This window comes from Callithrix jacchus, chromosome 10 (genome assembly GCF_049354715.1).
Source record: "Callithrix jacchus isolate 240 chromosome 10, calJac240_pri, whole genome shotgun sequence".
Classification (NCBI taxonomy): Eukaryota; Metazoa; Chordata; class Mammalia; order Primates; family Cebidae; genus Callithrix; species Callithrix jacchus.
In genome coordinates this window covers 3,207,715-3,227,771 of record NC_133511.1, presented here as the reverse complement: position 1 = coordinate 3,227,771, position 20,057 = coordinate 3,207,715, and the positions used below count along the sequence as shown (strand labels likewise).

The 20,057-nt window shown below is 33.9% G+C and overlaps 1 protein-coding gene across 8 annotated transcripts in view; it reads right to left on the bottom strand.

Moving 5' to 3' along the window:
• The window catches only part of DYNC2H1 (dynein cytoplasmic 2 heavy chain 1), a 375,588-nt gene that overhangs the window by 294,392 nt on the left and 61,139 nt on the right, over positions 1 to 20,057 (bottom strand). For all 8 annotated transcript variants that reach the window (XM_078339343.1, XM_035263991.3, XM_078339345.1 and 5 more), the window contains exons 35-43: positions 19,198 to 19,421; positions 18,334 to 18,449; positions 11,750 to 11,949; positions 10,229 to 10,493; positions 8,827 to 9,034; positions 6,071 to 6,200; positions 2,842 to 2,997; positions 1,409 to 1,668; positions 324 to 570 (exon numbers count right to left, since the gene is read on the bottom strand). In XM_078339343.1, coding sequence (XP_078195469.1) covers positions 324 to 570; positions 1,409 to 1,668; positions 2,842 to 2,997; positions 6,071 to 6,200; positions 8,827 to 9,034; positions 10,229 to 10,493; positions 11,750 to 11,949; positions 18,334 to 18,449; positions 19,198 to 19,421 — 1,806 coding nt within the window. The remainder of the gene's footprint in view (positions 1 to 323; positions 571 to 1,408; positions 1,669 to 2,841; positions 2,998 to 6,070; positions 6,201 to 8,826; positions 9,035 to 10,228; positions 10,494 to 11,749; positions 11,950 to 18,333; positions 18,450 to 19,197; positions 19,422 to 20,057) is intronic.

The window sequence follows — 20,057 nt, the reverse complement described above, 5'->3', positions numbered from 1 at the left end:
AACATGAAGCAAAAGTTTCTCCAGCTCCACCACCATGTCCAGCTTTTGTTTTCCTCCTTGATGTAGGAATAAAAGACAAGTAACAGATACAGAGAAGACTGCTTCTATTCTCCCTGTCATAATCATCTTGAGGTAACACTAACTTCTAAAGAACGGAAAATCACAGAAGAACTGGAACAACACTGAAATGTTTCAGGAGTTTAACTTCCATGACAAATGCTACATAAAACTGGCCCCGAAGGAAGAGAGCATATTTTCTAAGAAAAGTTAATTAAATCAAATCATTTCCAATTAGATTAAAACACTTCAATAATATGACTTACCTGTTGTAGGAAAGCTACCAAAGTACTTGTCCCCCATTTATCAAGTTTGGGTAGGTTGATATCTTTTAAGTACAGCACAAGTCTCTCACAGTCTTTTGGTCTGTATACACGGCCAGTATTAGTACTGATTACCATGCAAGTCTGGCTCAGTTTCTGCAGCAGATGGCGGGAAGTGGTTTGTGCACTACAATGAACTGTAGCAATTTGAGTGGACCGGAGTTGTGAAAATGCGTACCTGAGCAGCATCCTGTGAAAAATGCATGACATCAGACTTGATGAAAATGCAATCAACAAAACACATTTTATATTCAATAAGAAATTTCCATCTCATAAATACATCAGTTTCTAAAACGTGTATGATGACAGGGGAGATGGTAAATACAGATAGGGCTTCCAGATGTATCAAAGTAATTTTCTAACTTTTAGACTAGAAAAATATAAATTCATATTTTAAGGCATTGTGGGGACTGTTTTCAGTCAAAAAAAAATCAAAGTTCTCAGAATTAATCTAGTTTGATATAGTATATATTAAATATACCAACTGTTTCCCCACGGTTGAAGAAAGATTTTAATATTTTAAGTTCTACAAGTTTAAAAGAATTACTAAAATTTTATACAATTTTTAAAATTACTACTCCTCCACTAGAAATACGAAAATAATAAACCATGGATCCTATATTTCAGGAGACTATGCTCCATATGTACTAAAACTAAGCTGAGTCCAACTGAATAAAAAACCATTTTTAAATAGAGAGCTAACTTCAAATTTTATATTTTATAACTAAAACAAATGGTATGTGAGTATATCTAAGGTATTCATTTTTTCTTTTTGCTGTATTTTGCAGATTCTTTTTAAGAATATCTTCTCAGGTGGCTCTTTCCAGTAGAAATCACATAATCTGGCAAGGAAAAGGAACACATCCTTCCCTATAGTCGTTAGTTTTACAAGTAATGAAAATAAAATGAATCTTCCATGAAAAGGTAAATGCTACTTTAACCAAAAGAAACATAACAAAAGCCATTAAATCACTTGGGGGTGGAAGGAATAAATCCACAATATATATTTTTGCCAATATTTTTCTTACCCTTTGCCACATCCTTCTGGTCCCACCAGAATAAAGGGCTGTTTAGTATCAGAACTTAACCACGGTTTGAAATAATCTAGACTTCGTTGCATGTCAGGAGTCTGAATGACTGGAAGAGTTAAGCCATTACTGAAATCGTCAGCAGTCAAGTTTTCTGGCTTCTTAAGCACGTATGTTGCTAATCGACCTGTATTAGAGTCATAGTAGGTGTCCATTGGTTTGTGAAAATCTGGAGGAGATTCTCGTGCCCAATTAAAAACCTTAAGAGAAAAAAATTGTGATAAGTTTTCATATACTCCAGAGTGTGTGACATTTTAAAATTCCTCCAAGTAAATGTCCCAGAAGTGAATCATCTTAGTTCCAAGAAAAGTTTATATATACTAAACCTATTTTATCATTAAAGTAACATTTTATCTCAAACATTTTTCTCTAAATGATCATTTATGCAAGTAAACTAAAGTATATGTAGGAGATAATGACTTGGTGGATATTTACATACTAAGGTATAAATATATTCAATTTTAATGGAGTTCTTATTAACATTAAATCATAAATTACAGAATGCAGAAATCCTTAAGCAATTCATTTCCGCCATATTCTGGGACTGTCCTATTCCAGTGTCACTACCACTGCTCTCCATTCTTCCTTTTAATACTGACCACTGTTATCTATGCAGATGTAAAGCAGAGTTAGCCCTTACAGGTACTCTCCAATACATTTATTCTGAACTGCGACAAGAGAGTATCTACTTAAACGCAGTATATAGTATGGCACTGAGTGGTAACAATGAGAAGCACCCAGCAACAGAAGCAACAGGACAGCCATCGAAAGGGAAATGGAATAGAGGAACCAGTAAATGAATCTAACATAGAAGCAGCAAAATGAGAAAAAAAGCTGAAACATAATGTTAGATCCAACCTAAAGGAAGCGATGTCCAATAATTTCAGTAGAGGCCAATAGGAAAAGAATTTCTTATTATTTAGAATTCAGCTTTATAAACAACTTGACTATAATACAACATAAACATATATGAAAGAAAAGATTTATTAATAATTAATTCATCCTAGCATTCCTAATTCCTAAAAGTGCTCTGGTTGAAAGGATGATAAAAACTAAACTATTCTAAGGTTTTATATGAATAATAATTAATATAGATAAGTAGGCTCAAAAATGTCTGACTTAAAAAAGATATGGTCCAAACTTTAGCTTATTAAAACATTATTTTATAAAATGTTAACAGCATCAAATGGCATAAAATAACTCAAAGGAGAATATACATATACACACACACATAAATACATCATTACTCAATTGAATGCATTTCAAATTCTAAAAGTTCCCTATCTTGTAGCTACAAATTATTGTATTTTGGCAGTTAAGAGTTAATGAGAAGTTAAACTTTTGACTAAAAATAGGCTTTAAATATGCATTACCTCTTTGGTAAATTCCAGTCGTGATTTCATATTCAGATTTCCACCAAGTCCCCTTATGAGATTAATAATAAATTGGTCGTGATCTCTGCAACCACGTAGATGTGACAAACCATTCATCACAGTCCCAACCAAACTTGTTTCTACCACATAGTCATTCTGTAGATTAAAATCCATGATACAAACAGACAAAAGGCAAACATTAACCAGTAAAGTTAGAGCCATACATACTGATGCTCACGTATCTTTTGAGGAACCATTTTTAAATTCACTCATCTATTCAAACTTTAGAAAGTTTGGATTTCATTCAGTTTTTATATAAACTGAAAATAAAAAATAATCACGAAAATACAATTGTATATTTCTAGCTATCAGTGCTACAGTTCTCAAATAGATACATGGTATATTTACTTCCTAAACTTGAAGAATATAAGAGAAAAGGTTAAGTTAGTGAGCATTTTTTCAAAAAGAATAGATGTTCATTTCCTCTTCCTGGTAAGAAAACAAGAAGCAAGAGCTAGATTGATGTAACCAGAAAAGAAAGGTTAGAAAAAGCAGGCATAAATGAAAACCATTTGGAGCTTTCTCTGTGAGAAGAATTTTTAAATGAAACTTCTGGACATGAGTGTAGATGGTTTGATCAGTAAGCCCTCTGAGGCTCCTGGTAAGTGCACGAGAGTTAAGTTAAAAATGGCTCTCAGTCTTTCCATAAATAGTTACTGAGAACCAATCACGCATTAGGATCCATATGTGGTGTTAGGTTTGCTTTGCTTTGCTTTGTTTAAAGCTGGAATAAACAGAGTCCCTGTCTTCATGGAGCTCAAGCATAGTAGAGGAAATGGTTAACATTTTGTAGTAAGAGCTACAGGGCAACAGTACAGAACGTTGTGGGCTCACGGCTGCTTCAAAAAAAGGTGACATTTAAGCTAAGACTGAAGGATGAGATCTATCTGCTTAGGCAGAGAATATAGCACATGCAAGGAAAATTGAGTATGTTAAAGGAATTAATAGAAGTTATGCGTAAGTAAGCAAGGAAACAGTGATTTAAAACAGAGAAACGGGCAAGGGCCAGAGTGCAGAATTTATCAGACATGGTGAGGACAAACTTTATTTTCCTTGTCTTTAACATGTTTTTTATAATAGAGTAAAATGACCCAGTTTACATTTTAAAAAGATTGCTCTGCTTTAAACAAATAAATATTTTTGGAAGAAAGAAGAAATGGGAGGAAGAGCAGGAAGAACGGAGAAGAAAGAAAGAAATCTAGATAGACTCATGCTAAGAGTTCCAGATTTTAAAGCTGAGTAAAGGAAATGTACATATTTTCTTCTATATTTTCTTATTTTCTGAATTCATACAAGCAAGCAAAGTTTTATCCCATAGTCTGAAGAAGAGAAAAAAAGAAGAAAGCAAAGTTCTAGTTATAAATACAATTTCAGCATTTGACTAGAGAATTCATTGTGGTATACCTCAGAACCTGTGCATGGTGAACAAAATACCGGATAAGAAGAAAAGAACACTTAACACATTAAATAAAACAAACAAACAAACAAGGGTGTGACCACAAAACATAAACCCTTTTTTTCCTAACTGAATCTTTGGTATTCACTATATTGTTTGATAATCTTATCCTGTCATCATTTCTAGTCACAAACCCCTATATATACACAAATATCTTCCATCTAATATGATCCTCCTTATTCTAACATTCACACAACTATGAACAGATTACCTCAAAGTATCTGCACTGGAAAACCTTGTTAGGCTCTGAATGTTTTCTATTAATGAAATAACGTATCTACTGAGAGGTGCCACAATGAAGGCATCAGGTATATAATGAAGCACAATACTATCATTCATGTGCTGTCTCTAAATATCATAGTTGGTTCTGGAGACACGTTGAAGAGTATGATAGGCTTGGTCCTTGCCTTCAAGGTGCTTATACTTTAATGTAAACAGACAATTATAATATAGTTCGTAGACACTGTATGTTGCTACAGAAGCACAAAGGAGGAGACAGCCCTGGTCAGAGTAGGAGCCAGTAGGAGTGTTTCCTTTCCTAGGCCTCCAGGAAAACCTACCTCATTTGCATCACTGCCTCACAAACCCCTATTCCTCCATTTTTCATTCTTACAGAGTCAGAAAAGAAAAAGGTTGAGAAAAATAAAACAAATCTTCATTTCTCTATGTCTTGTTCAATCCCAAAGTATTGACCTCTAAATCTGGTTCAGATTAACAATCAGATACTTTCAAAAAACTCACTGCTATTTATATCCTCTTTTTGTATGTGTTTTCATTTTTCTTAAAAGCAATAACATAAACATGTAGAATATCTAAATACCCTCCACGGTCTTCTTTGCATGCTAAACTTTTTTCACATTCCAAATTCAAAATCAAATGTAATCTCCTTTTAAACCTCTTCTAAATGACAGCAATATTCTCTTCATCCTGCTGAAGGGTGATTATCTGTTTGCATGTCATAGTCCTCCATTAGACATACCCTTCTCAAGAAAAGAAACTATCTCGTTAATCTTCACCTCTCAAAGTCTCTCTTGTATTATGCTTCATATATATTAGATATTCAATGTTTTTGTTAAATATACACAGATGTTTTCATCATTATAGTAAACAACAACTCACCATCCTTTTTCTGCTTTAGAGTTAACTTCATATTGTTTTTAACCTTATATGTATCATATATATGATACAAAGCAGAGTTAGTCCTTCATGCTACTCTTCAATACATTTATTCTGAACTTTGACAAGAGAGTATCTGCTTAAAACCAGCGTGTAATATGGCACTGAGTGGTAGCAATGAGAAGCATCAGGAAACATGTACATGATATATGTATATATTGATATATATAGGTGTATATATAATGGGTCTATAAACACCTATACATTATATAAACATGTGATATATATATAGGTATTTATTGGCATATTAGTAAAATGTGATGGCAAGATAGTTTTTGCTAGTAAAAATTAGAAAGACATTATAATAATCAAGATTTTTAGGTAAGCAGTGTGAAGTATTATGAATGAAAGATGTAAAATGTTTTAAGACTAACATAATAAACAGTTATGCTAAGAAATATAGAGGAGTAATGGTGACAACATCGACCTCTCACCTCATCCTCACATTCCAGCAGAGCTCTACCACAAGAAAAATAAGCATCACTCTTAATCCTACTTCTCACCTCAATTAATTATGAAACATTATGGTTAGTTTACCTGCTTTAGAACCCATTGTAAAGCCTTTTCAAAATAATCTCCAATCCAATTTTCAAGATTATTTCTATATTTGGCAGGTTGATTCCTCAACCAAGATTTTATCAGAGAATTAAGATCTGTCTCTTCATCACTGAAACAGATTAGACCAGTAAGAAATTATTTATGAAGAAATTATCAATTTACTTTAAAATAAATTTCTGCTCCAATAAACATTATTCTACACATATATTTTATCTGCTAGCATACAAAAGGTGGCTTTAGTTACTTTACTATGTGTATATGTGAATAATACAGTTACATTTGTGTGATGTGTATACACACACACACATGCATATAGGTATACATACACATACATGTCATTTTCTATAAAATAAAACAAATTTCAACCATTTTATTATAAATATAAACTAACCAAGAATTATATATCTACACAACCTACTCTACATAGGCTCTACATAGCCTAAAGTGGCCTAAAGCATTCCTACTCAGAGTGGTCTGTTTGTTAGAAATGTAAAATCCCAAATCCCTCTCCAGACACACTAAAGCAAAAATCTTCATTTTAATAAGATCCCTTGATTATTCAAATGCATATTAGAGTTTAAAACGCACTATTCTAAAATGTAATACAGATCTTTAAAATTATTTTTTCTCTAAGCCATAAATATCCAACTACCTAAATTCCCATGCCACTATTAAAATGTAAAGATCTTCCTAAAGTAAAATATAATTTTTCAGCAAAGCACATAATTATCTGGGTAAAATCCAATTATTTCACCAAAATCCAATTGGTGAAATAATAGAGATTCACCTCTTATTCAAAATTATACCTTATATAATTATTTAAAATTACAGTAAAAACAATTCATATTAGTTATTTTAGAATTGACAAGAGCTCATAATTTTTGGCATTTTTCCTATCTTCTACCATTGTTTCATAGCAAATTAATAAACAGCACTGATGCCTTGAATCTCTGCTCTCACAGTTTCTATGCAGTCTAATATTAAAAAAATAATTGAAACATCAAAGAGGTTAATAATTAAATAAAATTAGATTAGCCCAAAGTAGGCCAACCAAAGATGCTAAGCTCCTTCAAATAAAGTTTCTTACCAGGCCTGGCGTCGTGGCTCACGCCTGTAATCCAAGCACTTTGGAGGCCAAGGCAGGTGGATCACCTGAGGTCAGGAGTTCAAGACCAGCCTGACCAACATGGTGAAACCCCGTCTTATAAAAAAAAAAAAAGAAAGAAAGAAAAAAGAGTTTCTTACCAATGGTATTTTCTGAATGCCTATGAGACTACATGTCTAGGTTTATCCAACACAACCCTGCTTCATACCAGTTGTCCCAGCATCATTAATAATAACATTTATTTCGGTAGTAAAAGGTCCATATTTGGCCTATCATATAGCAAGTGCTCAACAAATGTCTGCTAAGAGAATGAAACCTAAAACTAAGATATAAGCTGAACACATAGCAACAAAAACATTAACATATAGCTGTATTTTACGTGAAATCATATATCCATTATGCCTTTCACAATACCTGATTCACCAACAATTTTCAAGTCCTCTACAGCAATATGTGGTCTCTTGTTCTGCTAACTATGTATAGTATTCTACTTACTGCTTAGTTCACTTATATTCCATCTTGTGTAAATGTTGGTTTATTTTGCCTCCACTACGTGAAACTATTTTCCAAAAAGGTGAGCTCTCCTAAACATTAGTGTTACTCCTTTCTGGCTCTCTCTTTCCTAAGGTGCAAAACTTAATATCATATATAAGACAGTTAACAAGTACTTTAACTAAAAACTTATTCTATTTTTCTCACGAGATTGTAAGAACACAGTTAAAAAATATGATAAATTGTATGTGAATCCTGCTATGAAAATTATAAACCCAAAATTATATTACCCTTTAATAACACCTCAAAATATCAATTGAAGTTTCGGGCTAATTTAAAGTAAATGTTTCCTACAATGCTATCAAAGAAGTAAGCAATGAAATAATTTCAAAACATGATTGGAACCAACTTCATTATCTTGTCAGGTGTCATACAACACCTAAAGTGACTTTAAATGGTCCTAAAAGATAAAATGTTATACAGGATGATAAATAAGAAATTGAAAAAGTAAAATAAAACTTTCTTACATATGCCAAAATATTACTAATTTTCAAAAATAAAATTGGATCAAATGTCCATGCTCTGGTATTAGACTATTTTACATGATATCTAAAATTGGCTTATTACTCATTTTCAGTCTTCAAGCCTCTTCCAAATATACTGAAGAAGAAGAAAAATATTAAGTAAAGATATTTTCAATTTGTAATGAAAAGACTGGACCATAGGACCTATTAAACCTGGGTTAGCCCTAAAATTCTATGAATCTAAAATTCTATAATTAAAATGTTGCTACTCAGCTTCAAATTATTAGCCTCTAGCTCATATGTTCACTTCTCTGAACTCAATCACAGTATTTTAGCAAAAATAAAGAGAACAAATTTTCTTGCTGTTTCATTTAAACAAATAAAAATAATAATTATTTCATAACTGTGGTATAACTAAAGCTGCTAAAATAATTCAATTTTGTAATAAAACAGGAACTCTCTGAATTAATTAAAACCTAACAAAAAAGAAGTTAACCATAAATGGGAGAAATATTTATTCATTATTCATACTACATTTACTTTACTTAACATGAAGCCAGGATAATAAAGTAATAATACACTAATGTAATATGTACAAATAATGTATGACTTACCTAAGAAAGATCATTCCCATTCTAGATATTGTGGCTGGTGAGGCACAACTTAAATCATGAGTTTCAAACACAAAGTTAACATTTGGGCCAAACTGAATCCTTTCTCCACTGGGCATAGTGAGTAGACGATTATCATCCAGAACAGAATTCAGAGATTCTATCCATTCAGGATCAATATCACCATCACAGATTATCCATGAGCTGACATCTATTTTCAAATCAAAAGGGTGGAGATAAAATAAAAATACATGCAGTGATAACAATTAAAAATAAGGACTAAACCAATTCTTAATTTTCATATGAATCTGTACTACAAATATGCTAAAGAACCCACGGGAAATACAGGCTCAGCTGGGCAAAGACTCAGATATATATCATGTAATAATGCTTTCTCTATAAACACACAAAATAGGTAATTTCACTAAAAAAAAAAAAAAAAAACATAGGTATTTCTATTCCCCAAGATATTCTTCAGAAATTTATCTTCTATTACGTCATGAGAATGTACAAATGCTTGCTATGTAGTGTATCTTTTAGAAAATACAGAAAATCCAATTTCCAGTGCCCTGCATGAGAAATAAATGCACCACTGTCAAAATTTCCTTGACATATAGAAAGGTGACCTCAAAGGGGGAAAAGTGACCAATTGTATACATAGTCTTTCCAGGATAAAACCTTTTCTATCCATCTTTCCTAAAATGGGAGTGGTTAATCTTGTACTCAGACCTTTGAAACAATTCAAGGAGGAAAATTTCACCAATAAAATGGTGAGAAATACATGAAGGTAATAACTGGCCTTTACTTAATGTGACATTATATAGAAAAAGAAAAGGCTACATTGAAAATCCCTTCCAATGCTTTCACTTACTGTCTTAAAAAAATAGTTAAATTATGACCTGACAAAAAGTAGGGAGTCTCCTCTGACTCTGGCCAAAAATTCTCTTAAAAAACCAAGTCAACAAATTTAGACCCGGAAGTGTGCAGTTTTACCACCTAAATTTTCAAAAGTATTCAAAATACTTTCTTCAAACCAGTAAGTTAATACTGTTCATATACACCAATTTTAACCCCAAATAAAAATCTGTCATCTTGCTTATTTCTGAGGCATTATAATATCAACTCAGTAAATATTTTATATTCATTCAGTAAATTAATCTAATTGTGAATTACATTCATGCAACTTACTCTAAGTTTCTGTTATATTAAAAATACTCATAGAGTTTAACTGAAAACGATAGCCTGTCTTGGCCCCTTCCAAAGTAAAATATCAAATGTATATCGTTACAACTGTATTACGACTTTATGGTCATGGATAAGCCTTGATAAAGACAGTGTTTTAGACAAATTCTATCATTCTCTAAGAATTAGTAAGTAAAGCAAAGAAGTATACATAGAGACTAACCTTGAGGCTCCCGAACCACCTGACGAGCACTGTTTGTCAAAACACCATCAGACCATTCTCTTGTGTCCATGTCAATATGGCCTAATAATTGGTATCGAGGCATAGCTTTGGGATTCATAGTGTATTGTTTCACTACTTTGCCCGTTTTACAAAGTGCTGCCCTTAACATTCTCCAAAGGGTTGATTTTCCAGCACCACTTGGACCAACAATAACAACTCCCATCCTCTGGCATAACTGTTCATACAATTCTAAAGCCTTTTTGATCTAGTAGGAAAGAAATATGTTCACAAATGATTTCTAATATTCAATCATACTTAGTTCTACTTTTATTCTTTAACAGCTGTTCTAACATGTAAATTAAGCCTTTGATTTCTTGAGTGGCAGATATACCCTAAAATGTAATAAAATACCTAAATAAATCTGAACATATTTACGATATAATCTTTCAATACTTCAATATTTCTTTAAAAGAAACAAAGTTGCTTTCCAAGTTCTTGACATTACAAACAAGATGTTCATTGTTTTGACATTACAAACACGATGTTCATTACTTTCTCTACTCATTCACTCATTCAAATATACTATATTCATTATTTTATTCACTTATTCATTCATTCATTCTTATCTTCTCTCCAAAACTGAGGGCAAAGTGCTAATTTTGAAGAATTATATGCACTGCACAAAGAGATCCACTTAAAAAAAATCCTAAGAAATTATCAAAGTGAAACTAAATCATATATATAATCAATTATAAATGTATATGTATGATGAATCCATTACACACTAGGTACTCTAGTAGTCACTAGGAATAAAATGGTGAGCAAAAATATACATGGATAGCCAGGTGCGGTGGATCACGCCTGTAATCCCAGCACTTTGGGAGGCCAAGGTGGGCAGATCACCTGAGGTCAGGAGTTGAGACCAGGCTGGCCAACATGGGGAAACCCCATCTCTACTAAAAATATATAAATTATCCAAGTGTGGTAGTGTGTGCCTGTAATCTTTGCTACTCAGGAGGCTGAGGCAGGAGAATCACTTGAACCCAGGAGGCAGAGGTTGCAGTGGGCAGAGATCTCACCACTGCACTCCAGCCTGCGCGACAGAGCAAGACTCCATCTCAGAGGTTGCAGTGGGCAGAGATCTCACCACTGCACTCCAGCCTGCGCGACAGAGCAAGACTCCATCTCAAAAAAAAATGAAAATCGTCTCATAGAGGTAACTACGTAGCGGAGGAGATCAATGCTGAACAAATAAACCAACATGAAACAAGTGTATGTGATAAGAGCACAGCAAGAAGACCTAACCAGGACTTGAAGGTCCGGGAAGACTGCCCTGAGCAAGTGAGATCTAAGTGGAAAGACAAAAGAGAAGTTGAAAGATGAAGGACAAGGATATTTTAAGGAATCAGTTAGGAAAAGGAATCAATCCATTATAACATATCCTTGACAGTTACCTGGAAAGATAGTTAAAATCAGTTAGGAAAAGGGATCAATCCATTATAACATATCCTTGACAGTTACCTGGTTGGGTATAATTTCATAATTGGCCTCTTCAAAGACCTGCTTTAATGCAGCTCTCAGTTCATCATATTCGACTTCTTTAAAGCCAATTCCAGGGAAGACATCTTTAATCAATGCATCAAACCGGGTACAATCAGTAAAGGTAAACTTGGACATTGTATTAAGCCTCAGTGCTTGTACCACAATATGACCTTCATTAGCTAGAAAAAAAGATTCATTTTTAAATTATTTATTATTACTTTAATGACTATAAAAAGTTTTTAAATATGCCATAGCCTTGGTGTGCATTATTAATCATTAAATGAACTAGAATTTAGTAACATTTGAAGACATTACAACACACGAATTGGCAAGCTTTCTTTTTTTTTTTTCCTTGTACCTTAGGTTCTGGGGTACATGTGCAGATCATGCAGGACTGTTGCATAGGTACATACACGGCAATATGGTTTACTGCCTCCATCCCCCCGTCACCTATATCTGGCATTTTTCTGCATGTTATCCCTCCCCAACCGCCCCACCCCCCCATCCCTCCCCAAGCCCCCCAGAACAGACCCCAGTATGTGAAGCTTCCCTCCCTGTGTCCATGTGTTCTCACGGTTCAACACCCGCCTATCAGTGAGAACATGTGGCGTCTGATTTTCTGTTCTTGTGTCAGTTTGCTGAGAATGATAGTTTCCAGATTCATCCATGTCCCTACAAAGAACACAAACTCATCCTCTTTTATAGCTGCATAGTATTCCATAGTGTATATGTACCACATTTTCCTTGTCCAGTCTATCATCGATGGGCATTTGGGTTGGTTCCAGGTCTTTGCTATTGTAAATAGTGCCGCCACACTGATTGAACTAATTTAAACTCCCACCAACAGTGTAAAAGTGTTCCTATTTCTACACATCCTCTCCAGCATCTTTGTCTCCAGATTTTTTAATAATCACCATTCTAATGGGCATGAGATGTTATCTCAATGTGGTTTTGATCTGCATTTCTCTATTGACGAGTGGTGATGAGCATTTTTTCATGTTTCTTGGCCTCATATATATCTTCTTTTGAAAAATGTCTGTTCATATCCTTTGCCCACTTTTGAATGGGTTTGTTTGTCTTTTTCTTGTAAATCTGTTTTAGTTCTTTATACATTCTGGATATTAGCCCTTTGTCAGATGGGCAGATTGTGAAAATATTTTCCCATTCTCTTGGTTGCCAGTTCACTCTAATGATTTTTTTTTTTTTTTTTTTTTTTTGGCTGTGGAGAAGCTCTAGAGTTAAATTAGATCCCATTTGTCTATTTTGGCTTTTGTTACCAATGCTTTTGGTGTTTTAGTCATAAATTCCTTGCCTATGCCCATGTCCTGAATGGTTTTGCCGAGGTTTTCTTCCAGGGTTTTTATGGTGTTAGGACTTATGTTTAGATCTTTAACCTATCTGGAGTTAATTTTAGTGTAAGGTGTCAGGAAGGGCTCCAGTTTCTGTTTTCTGCACATGACTAGCCAGTTTTCCCAATACCATTTATTAAACAGGGAATCCTTTCCCCATTGCTTGTATTTGTCAGGTTTGTCAAAGATCAGATGGTTGTAGATGGGTGGCATTGCCTCCGACGCCTCTGTTCTGTTCCATTGGTCTATATCTCTGTTTTGGTACCAGTACCAAGCTGTTTTGATTACTGTAGCCTTGTAGTATAGTTTGAGGTCAGGCAGCATGATACCTCCAGCTTTGTTCTTTTTGCTTAAGATTTTCTTGGCTATGCAGGCTCTCTTTTAGTTCCATATGAAGTTTAAGGTGGTTTTTTCTAGTTCTGTGAAGAAGGTCATTGGTAGCTTGATGGGGATAGCGTTGAATCTATACATTACTTTGGGCACTGCGGCCATTTTCACCATATTGATTCTTCCTAACCATGAGCATGGAATGTTTTTCCATCTGTTTCTGTTCTCTCTTATTTCGTTGAGCAGTGGTTTGTAGTTCTCCTTGAAGAGGTCCTTTACATCCTTTGTTAGTTGTATTCCTAGGTATTTTATTCTCTTTGTAGCAATTGTGAATGGCAGTTTGTTCTTGATTTGGCTCTCTTTAAGTCTGTTGTTGGTGTATAGGAATACCTGTGATTTCTGCACATTGATTGTGTATCCTGAGACTTTGCTGAAGTTGCTTATCAGTTTGAGAATATTTTGGGCTGAGACGATGGGGTCTTGTAAATATACAATCACGTCATCTGCAAATAGAGACAATTTGACTTCCTCCTTTCCTAACTGAATACCCTTTATTTCTTTGTTTTTATTTTTGCCTGCTTACTCTGGCTAGAACTTCCAATACTATATTGAGTAAGAGTTGTCAAAGAGGGCAACCTTGTCTAGTGCCAGATTTCAAAGGGAATGCTTCCAGTTTTTGCCCATTCAGTATGGTATTGGCTGTGGGTTTGCCATAAATAGCTTTTATTATTTTGAGATATGTTCTGTCAATAGTTAGTTTATTGAGAGTTTTTAGCATAAAGGCTGTGGAATTTTGTGAAAGGCCTTCTCTGTATCTATTGAGATAATCACGTGGTTTGTGTGTTTGGTTCTCTTTATGTGGTGAATTACATTTACAGACTTGCGTATGTTGAACCAGCCTTGCATTCCCGGGATGAAGCCTACTTCATCATGATGAATAAGCTTTTTGATGTGCTGTTGCAATTGGTTTGCTAGTATTTTATTGAAGATTTTTGCACCTATGATCATCATGTATACTGGCCAGAAGTTTTCTTTTTTTGTTGAGTCTCTGCTGGGTTTTGGTATCAGGATGTTGGACTCATAAAATGATTTGGGAAGTGTTCCCTCCTTTTGTATTGTTTGGAATAGTTTCAGAAGGAACAGTACCAGCTCCTCTTTCTATGTCTGGTAGAATTTGGCTGTGAACCCGTTTGGACGTGGGCTTTTTTTCATTGATAGGCTACTAATTGCTGCCCTACTTCAGCCTTTGTTATTGGTCTATTCAGGGTTTCAACTTCTACCTGGTTGTCTTGGGAGGAGGGAAGTGTCCAGGAATTTATCCATTTCTTCCAGGTTTACTGGTTTATGTGCATAGAGTTGTTTGTAGTAATTTCTGATGGTAGTGTATATATCTGTGGAGTCGGTGGTGATAATCCCTTTATCATTTTTTATTGCATCTATTTGATTCTTCTCTCTTTTATTTTTTATTAGTATAGCTAGCGGTCTATTTTGTTGATCTTTTCAAAAAACCAACTCCTGGATTTATTAATTTTTTGAAGGGTTTTTTGTGTCTCTATCTCCTACAGTTCTGCTCTGATCTTAGTTATTTCTTGTCTTCTGCTGGCTTTTGAGTTTTTTTTTAATCTTGCTCCTATAGTTCTTTCAATTTTGACAATAGGGTGTCTATTTTAGATCTTTCCTCACTTCTCATGTGGGCATTTATTGCTATAAATTGCCCTCTAGACACTGCTTTGAATGTGTCCCAGACATTCTGGTATGTTGTGTCTTCAAAATCTTTATTTCTGCCTTCATTTCATTGTTTATCCAGTCAACATTCAGGAGCCAGCTGTTCAGTTTCCATGCAGTTGTGCGGTTCTGAGTCAGTTTCTTAATCCTGAGTCCTAATTTGATTGCCCTGTGGTCTGACAGACTGTTATGATTTCCGTCCTTTAGCATTTGCTGAGGAGTGATTTACTTCCAATTATGTGGTCAATTTTAGAGTAGGTACGATGTGGTGCTGAGAAGAATGTATATTCCGTGGCTTTGGGGTGGAGAGTTCTGTAGATGTCTATTAGGTCCACTTGGTCCAGATCTGAGTTCAAGTCCTGGATATCCTTGTTAATTTTCTGTCTGGTTGATCTGTTTAATATTGACAGTGGAGTGTTAAAGTCTTCCACTATTATTGTGTGCCAGTCTAAGTCTCTTTGCAAGTCGTTAGGAACTTGCTTTATATCTGGGTGCTCCTGTATTGGGTGTGTATATATTTAGGATAGTTAGTTTTTCTTGTTGAATTGATCCTTTTACCATTACGTAATGCCCTTCTTTGTCTCTTTTGATCTTTGTTGGTTTAAAGTTCATTTTATCAGAGACCAGATTGCAAATCCTTTTTTTTTTTTTTCTCTTCATTGCTTGGTAAATCTTCCTCTATCCCTTTATTTTGAGCCTATGTGTGTCCCTGCACATGAGATGGGTTTCCTGAATACAGCACACCAGTGGGTCTTGACTTTTTATCCAATTTGCCAGTCTGCGTCTTTTGATTGGGGCATTTAGCCTATTTATGTTTAATGTTAATATTGTTATGTGTGAATTTGGTCCTGCCATTTTGATGCTAGCTGGTTGTTTTGCCCATTACTTGACGCAGTTTCTTAATTGTGTCAATGGTCTTTACCATTTGGTACATTTTTGGAGTGGCTGGTACTGGTTATTCCTTTCCATGCTTAGTACTTCTTTTAGGAGCTCTTGTAAGGCAGGCCTGATGGTAAAAAAAAATCTCTCAGCAATTGCTTGTTCATAAAGGATTTTATTTCTCCTTTGCTTATGAAGTTGTAGATTGAAAGCTCTTTTCTTTAATGATGTTGACTATTGGCCCCCACTCTCTTCTGGCTTATAGGGTTTCTGCTGAGAGATCCGGGCAAGCTTTCTTTAGTATCTTTTGACTGCTAAAAAGTAAATATTACTAAGTACAGTTATGAACTCTTTTCCATAGACTCGAATCACAGGGTCCCAAGATTTTAAATAATAATTAAAATCATTATTACTTATATTTGCTTATTACTTTACCTTTTATATTATATGAGGTAATCCTTTTAACAACTCTATAAAGTAGGTTATAATGTAGGTTAAAAAGTATTACTATTATTATTCCAATATTATACATGAGAATGTTAAGCCTCTGAAGGCTTAAGTGACCTTCTCAGAAAGCACAGCAGTATTACAGCTGAGATTCAATTCTAGATAAACTAATTCTAAATTCAGGTACCTCTCCAAATATACCAATAGCGTCTCACAGTTTATGTCCTAAGATAAACAACTAACAAACTGAGCAATAATTTTTGATCAGCCTTGTGCATACTTGGTTCACAAACCCATTCTTAAGTCAAATGCAAATACTGATACCACTGCCAGACTGTTATTTTCACATATATTAGCTGCTGATTTATAAGATACATAAAATCAAAGAAACTATTTGCCTGGCATTTCCTTTATAATTGCTTAATATTTCTTAAGTATACATAAAAAGTCTTGACTTCGCTAAAGCTTATTTCAAGCACTGAACTCATAAGCCATCTTTATTTATTACAGGTATGGTTTAAATATGTCTTAAAAATCACCAAATATAGACACCTAAAAAACAGTAATGTAAGCACTCACAAAATAACTATATCTACCCAGGCATATGCAAACCTAATAATACAGCTAAAGTAGATTTCATTTTTAAGAGGCACACTTTGATCATTTAAAGTCCAAAGAAGTAATTTCATGTGGTCCTTTCTTCCATCTTGTCTCTATTTTCATAGTGTTTAATTTAGTTTTCAATAGCAACCTGAAGAAACTGAATATTCAGCCTTTCATGAAAGTACACATCCACAGGTGGAAAAAATCATTATTTTTATGTGAATAAAAAAACATTTATTTTATATGAGCAAAGTATAACAAATATATATGAGACTATATTGATCTAAGTGAATGTGTTAAGAATACACAAATGAGATAGAAAAGACAAATCTCTTTACAGAAGAATTTCAAATAATATATGTGGCGACTAAGAAAAGACAAATCTCTTTACAGAAGAACTTCAAATAATATATGTGGCGACTACCCCCTGCAAGGAATGGAGCTTAATCCTTTCCTCACCACTTTAAGAGTGAACTAAATTTAGCAACATGATTTCAAAGAATAAAGCTGGGAGGATAGAAAATAATAACTTCACATTGGAGAAACCTGGCAACACTACCATAGCCAGGTGATAAAGGTTAACATAACTATTGATGTCATATGGTTGTTATAAACCCACTGATATGACACAGTAAGAAAGACATTCCACCTCTGCGGTATTCTTTCCAAGCATTTATAACCTAGTCTAACCATAATATATCAGTTTTAGAAAGAGAAAATCCTGCATGTGCTTCTAAAGTTTCTGTTCTTGTTTCAAGACAAGACAAATTATCAGGCTTTACTCTATACCTACTGAATCAGGATCTTTGGAAATAGGGTCTAATAAGCTGTTTTAACAAGCCACTAGGTGATACTTTGCTCATATGGACTCATATATATTTGTTATACTTTGCTCTAATGGACGTTAAAGTTAATGAACAAGTGAACTTTACATATTACAACTATTTTATATTTAACACACATGAAAAGTGATTATATGATGTCAGGTAAAACCTGGAGAAAACCTGAATAAAGTAGGACATTTAGTTTAAAAATGATGTAGCAAAATTGGTTCATTACTTGTGACAAACGTACCATATTAATGGAAGATGTTAACAATAGTAGAAACTGAGGCAGTGTATACAGCAATTGTTAGTATCGTATCTAGAACTTTTCTGTAAATCTCAAACTATTCTAAATTAATGCTTATGTTTTTTAAAAACAAGTTAATGTATGTGGAATAATCCATCATACCATTCTGTGCAGTGTCATTCTTCTTTAGCTGTCTAAGAAGATTTCCACTTCCTCTCAGAACTGTCTTCAAAGCTCTCAAACCCCAATCGTAATGTTGCTGAGGTGTCAGAAGCTCCCTGTGAAGCAGAGGCATGGAAATCAACACATCAAATAGCTAGAAGAAATCAGTTTCATCACCGCATCCAAAGAAGTACAGAATGCAACTACTGACACGTAGAAATGAAGGTTGATATCCCATTAATTTATATAAGGGAACCAGTTGCACAATATAATCATTCAAGTAAGCCGTTTAAGAAAGATGGACAATTCTCAAGGGTAGGATAGACCTTTATGAACAAGCTAATTATCTTAATGAAGATACCAAATGACAATTACCTGTTACCCTTACACCTAAAGCCTTTAATCAATCCATCTTGCTCTCAATCTCTGACACTGTCTAGTTCACCATTATCTCTTAAGTGATATGGAACAGAAATGTACATTGTCCCAAAGAAGCTAAATGTCAGTTTCTATTATTAGAAATAAGACATAAGAAAAATTGTGAAGGATTCTTTCCAAAGAACAGCAGCTTGTGAGTGGTTAGCTGGTAAATTAGTTCAATAAGAATCATTTAGCCGAAGCACTCTAATACAAACATTTTGAAGAAAAAAACTGATCAAATAAACAATATTTAAGAAAAGTAGTTTTCAGTCCAATATTTTTATTGTGCACACTATATCCTTTCATATCAACACCATAGTTACAAGAAAATCATCAGAATAAAAATCGTGGAATAGGTGAACTGAGAAAATATGAAAATGATCACTAATAACCCTAATCAATCATTAGAAATGCAAAATAAATATTTACAACAGGAAAACTCACCTAGATAGATTGAAAATAGCCACCAATTTTCTGCCCAACAGTTTAGCATCTTTAAAGCCTTCTGAATAGAGAATAACTTCTGCAATTAGCTCATTGTCTGGACGAGACATAGCTACGGGCCTGAAAAGCTGTTTAAGATTATCAGGCAGTTTTTGTCTTCCTCCGTAACCTTTTCCAGCGGGATTCATAGTGATAAAAATTCCAGAATTAGAGTTTATTTCTACCTGAAATATTAAGATATTAACTTAAATATTAAATAAAATATTAATTTAAAATATAGGCATAATTTATATTTGAAACTATAAATATAAAATATATTGACAACAGAAATTTTATTGTGACATATTACTATACATAAGTCTTATACCTTAGCTAAAGGTAATCTCCAGTGTAGCAACCAACTCCTTACTCAACATATGATACATTCCTTAGGAACTACAATACTTGGCAGAGCATATTTATAATCAGTTTTTTGAGGCTGAACATTCAAGAGATAGTAACTAATTATCTATTTAAACATTAAATATATGTTTACTAAAAGCCTTCTTAGTACTAAACCCTTGAGACAACTGAACTAAATAATGGTTTGAGCCACTCTGGAGCTCAGTCTACCTAGTGTTACAGAGAGGCAATCATCATGTGATAAATATTATGACAGGGAAGAACTAAATGTGATCAGAGCACTTACTAGGAGGATTTTCAGCAAAGCCCTGAAAATAGAAGCTAAATTAGAATGTGTAAACAATGAATGGGCAATTAGTAAGCAGAAGCGTGTAGAGTAGAATAAACAAGAAATCTGGCTATAAAGGAAAGAGGAAATACGATTCAGGAAGGTTTGTTTATGTTTTAGTAATTACTAA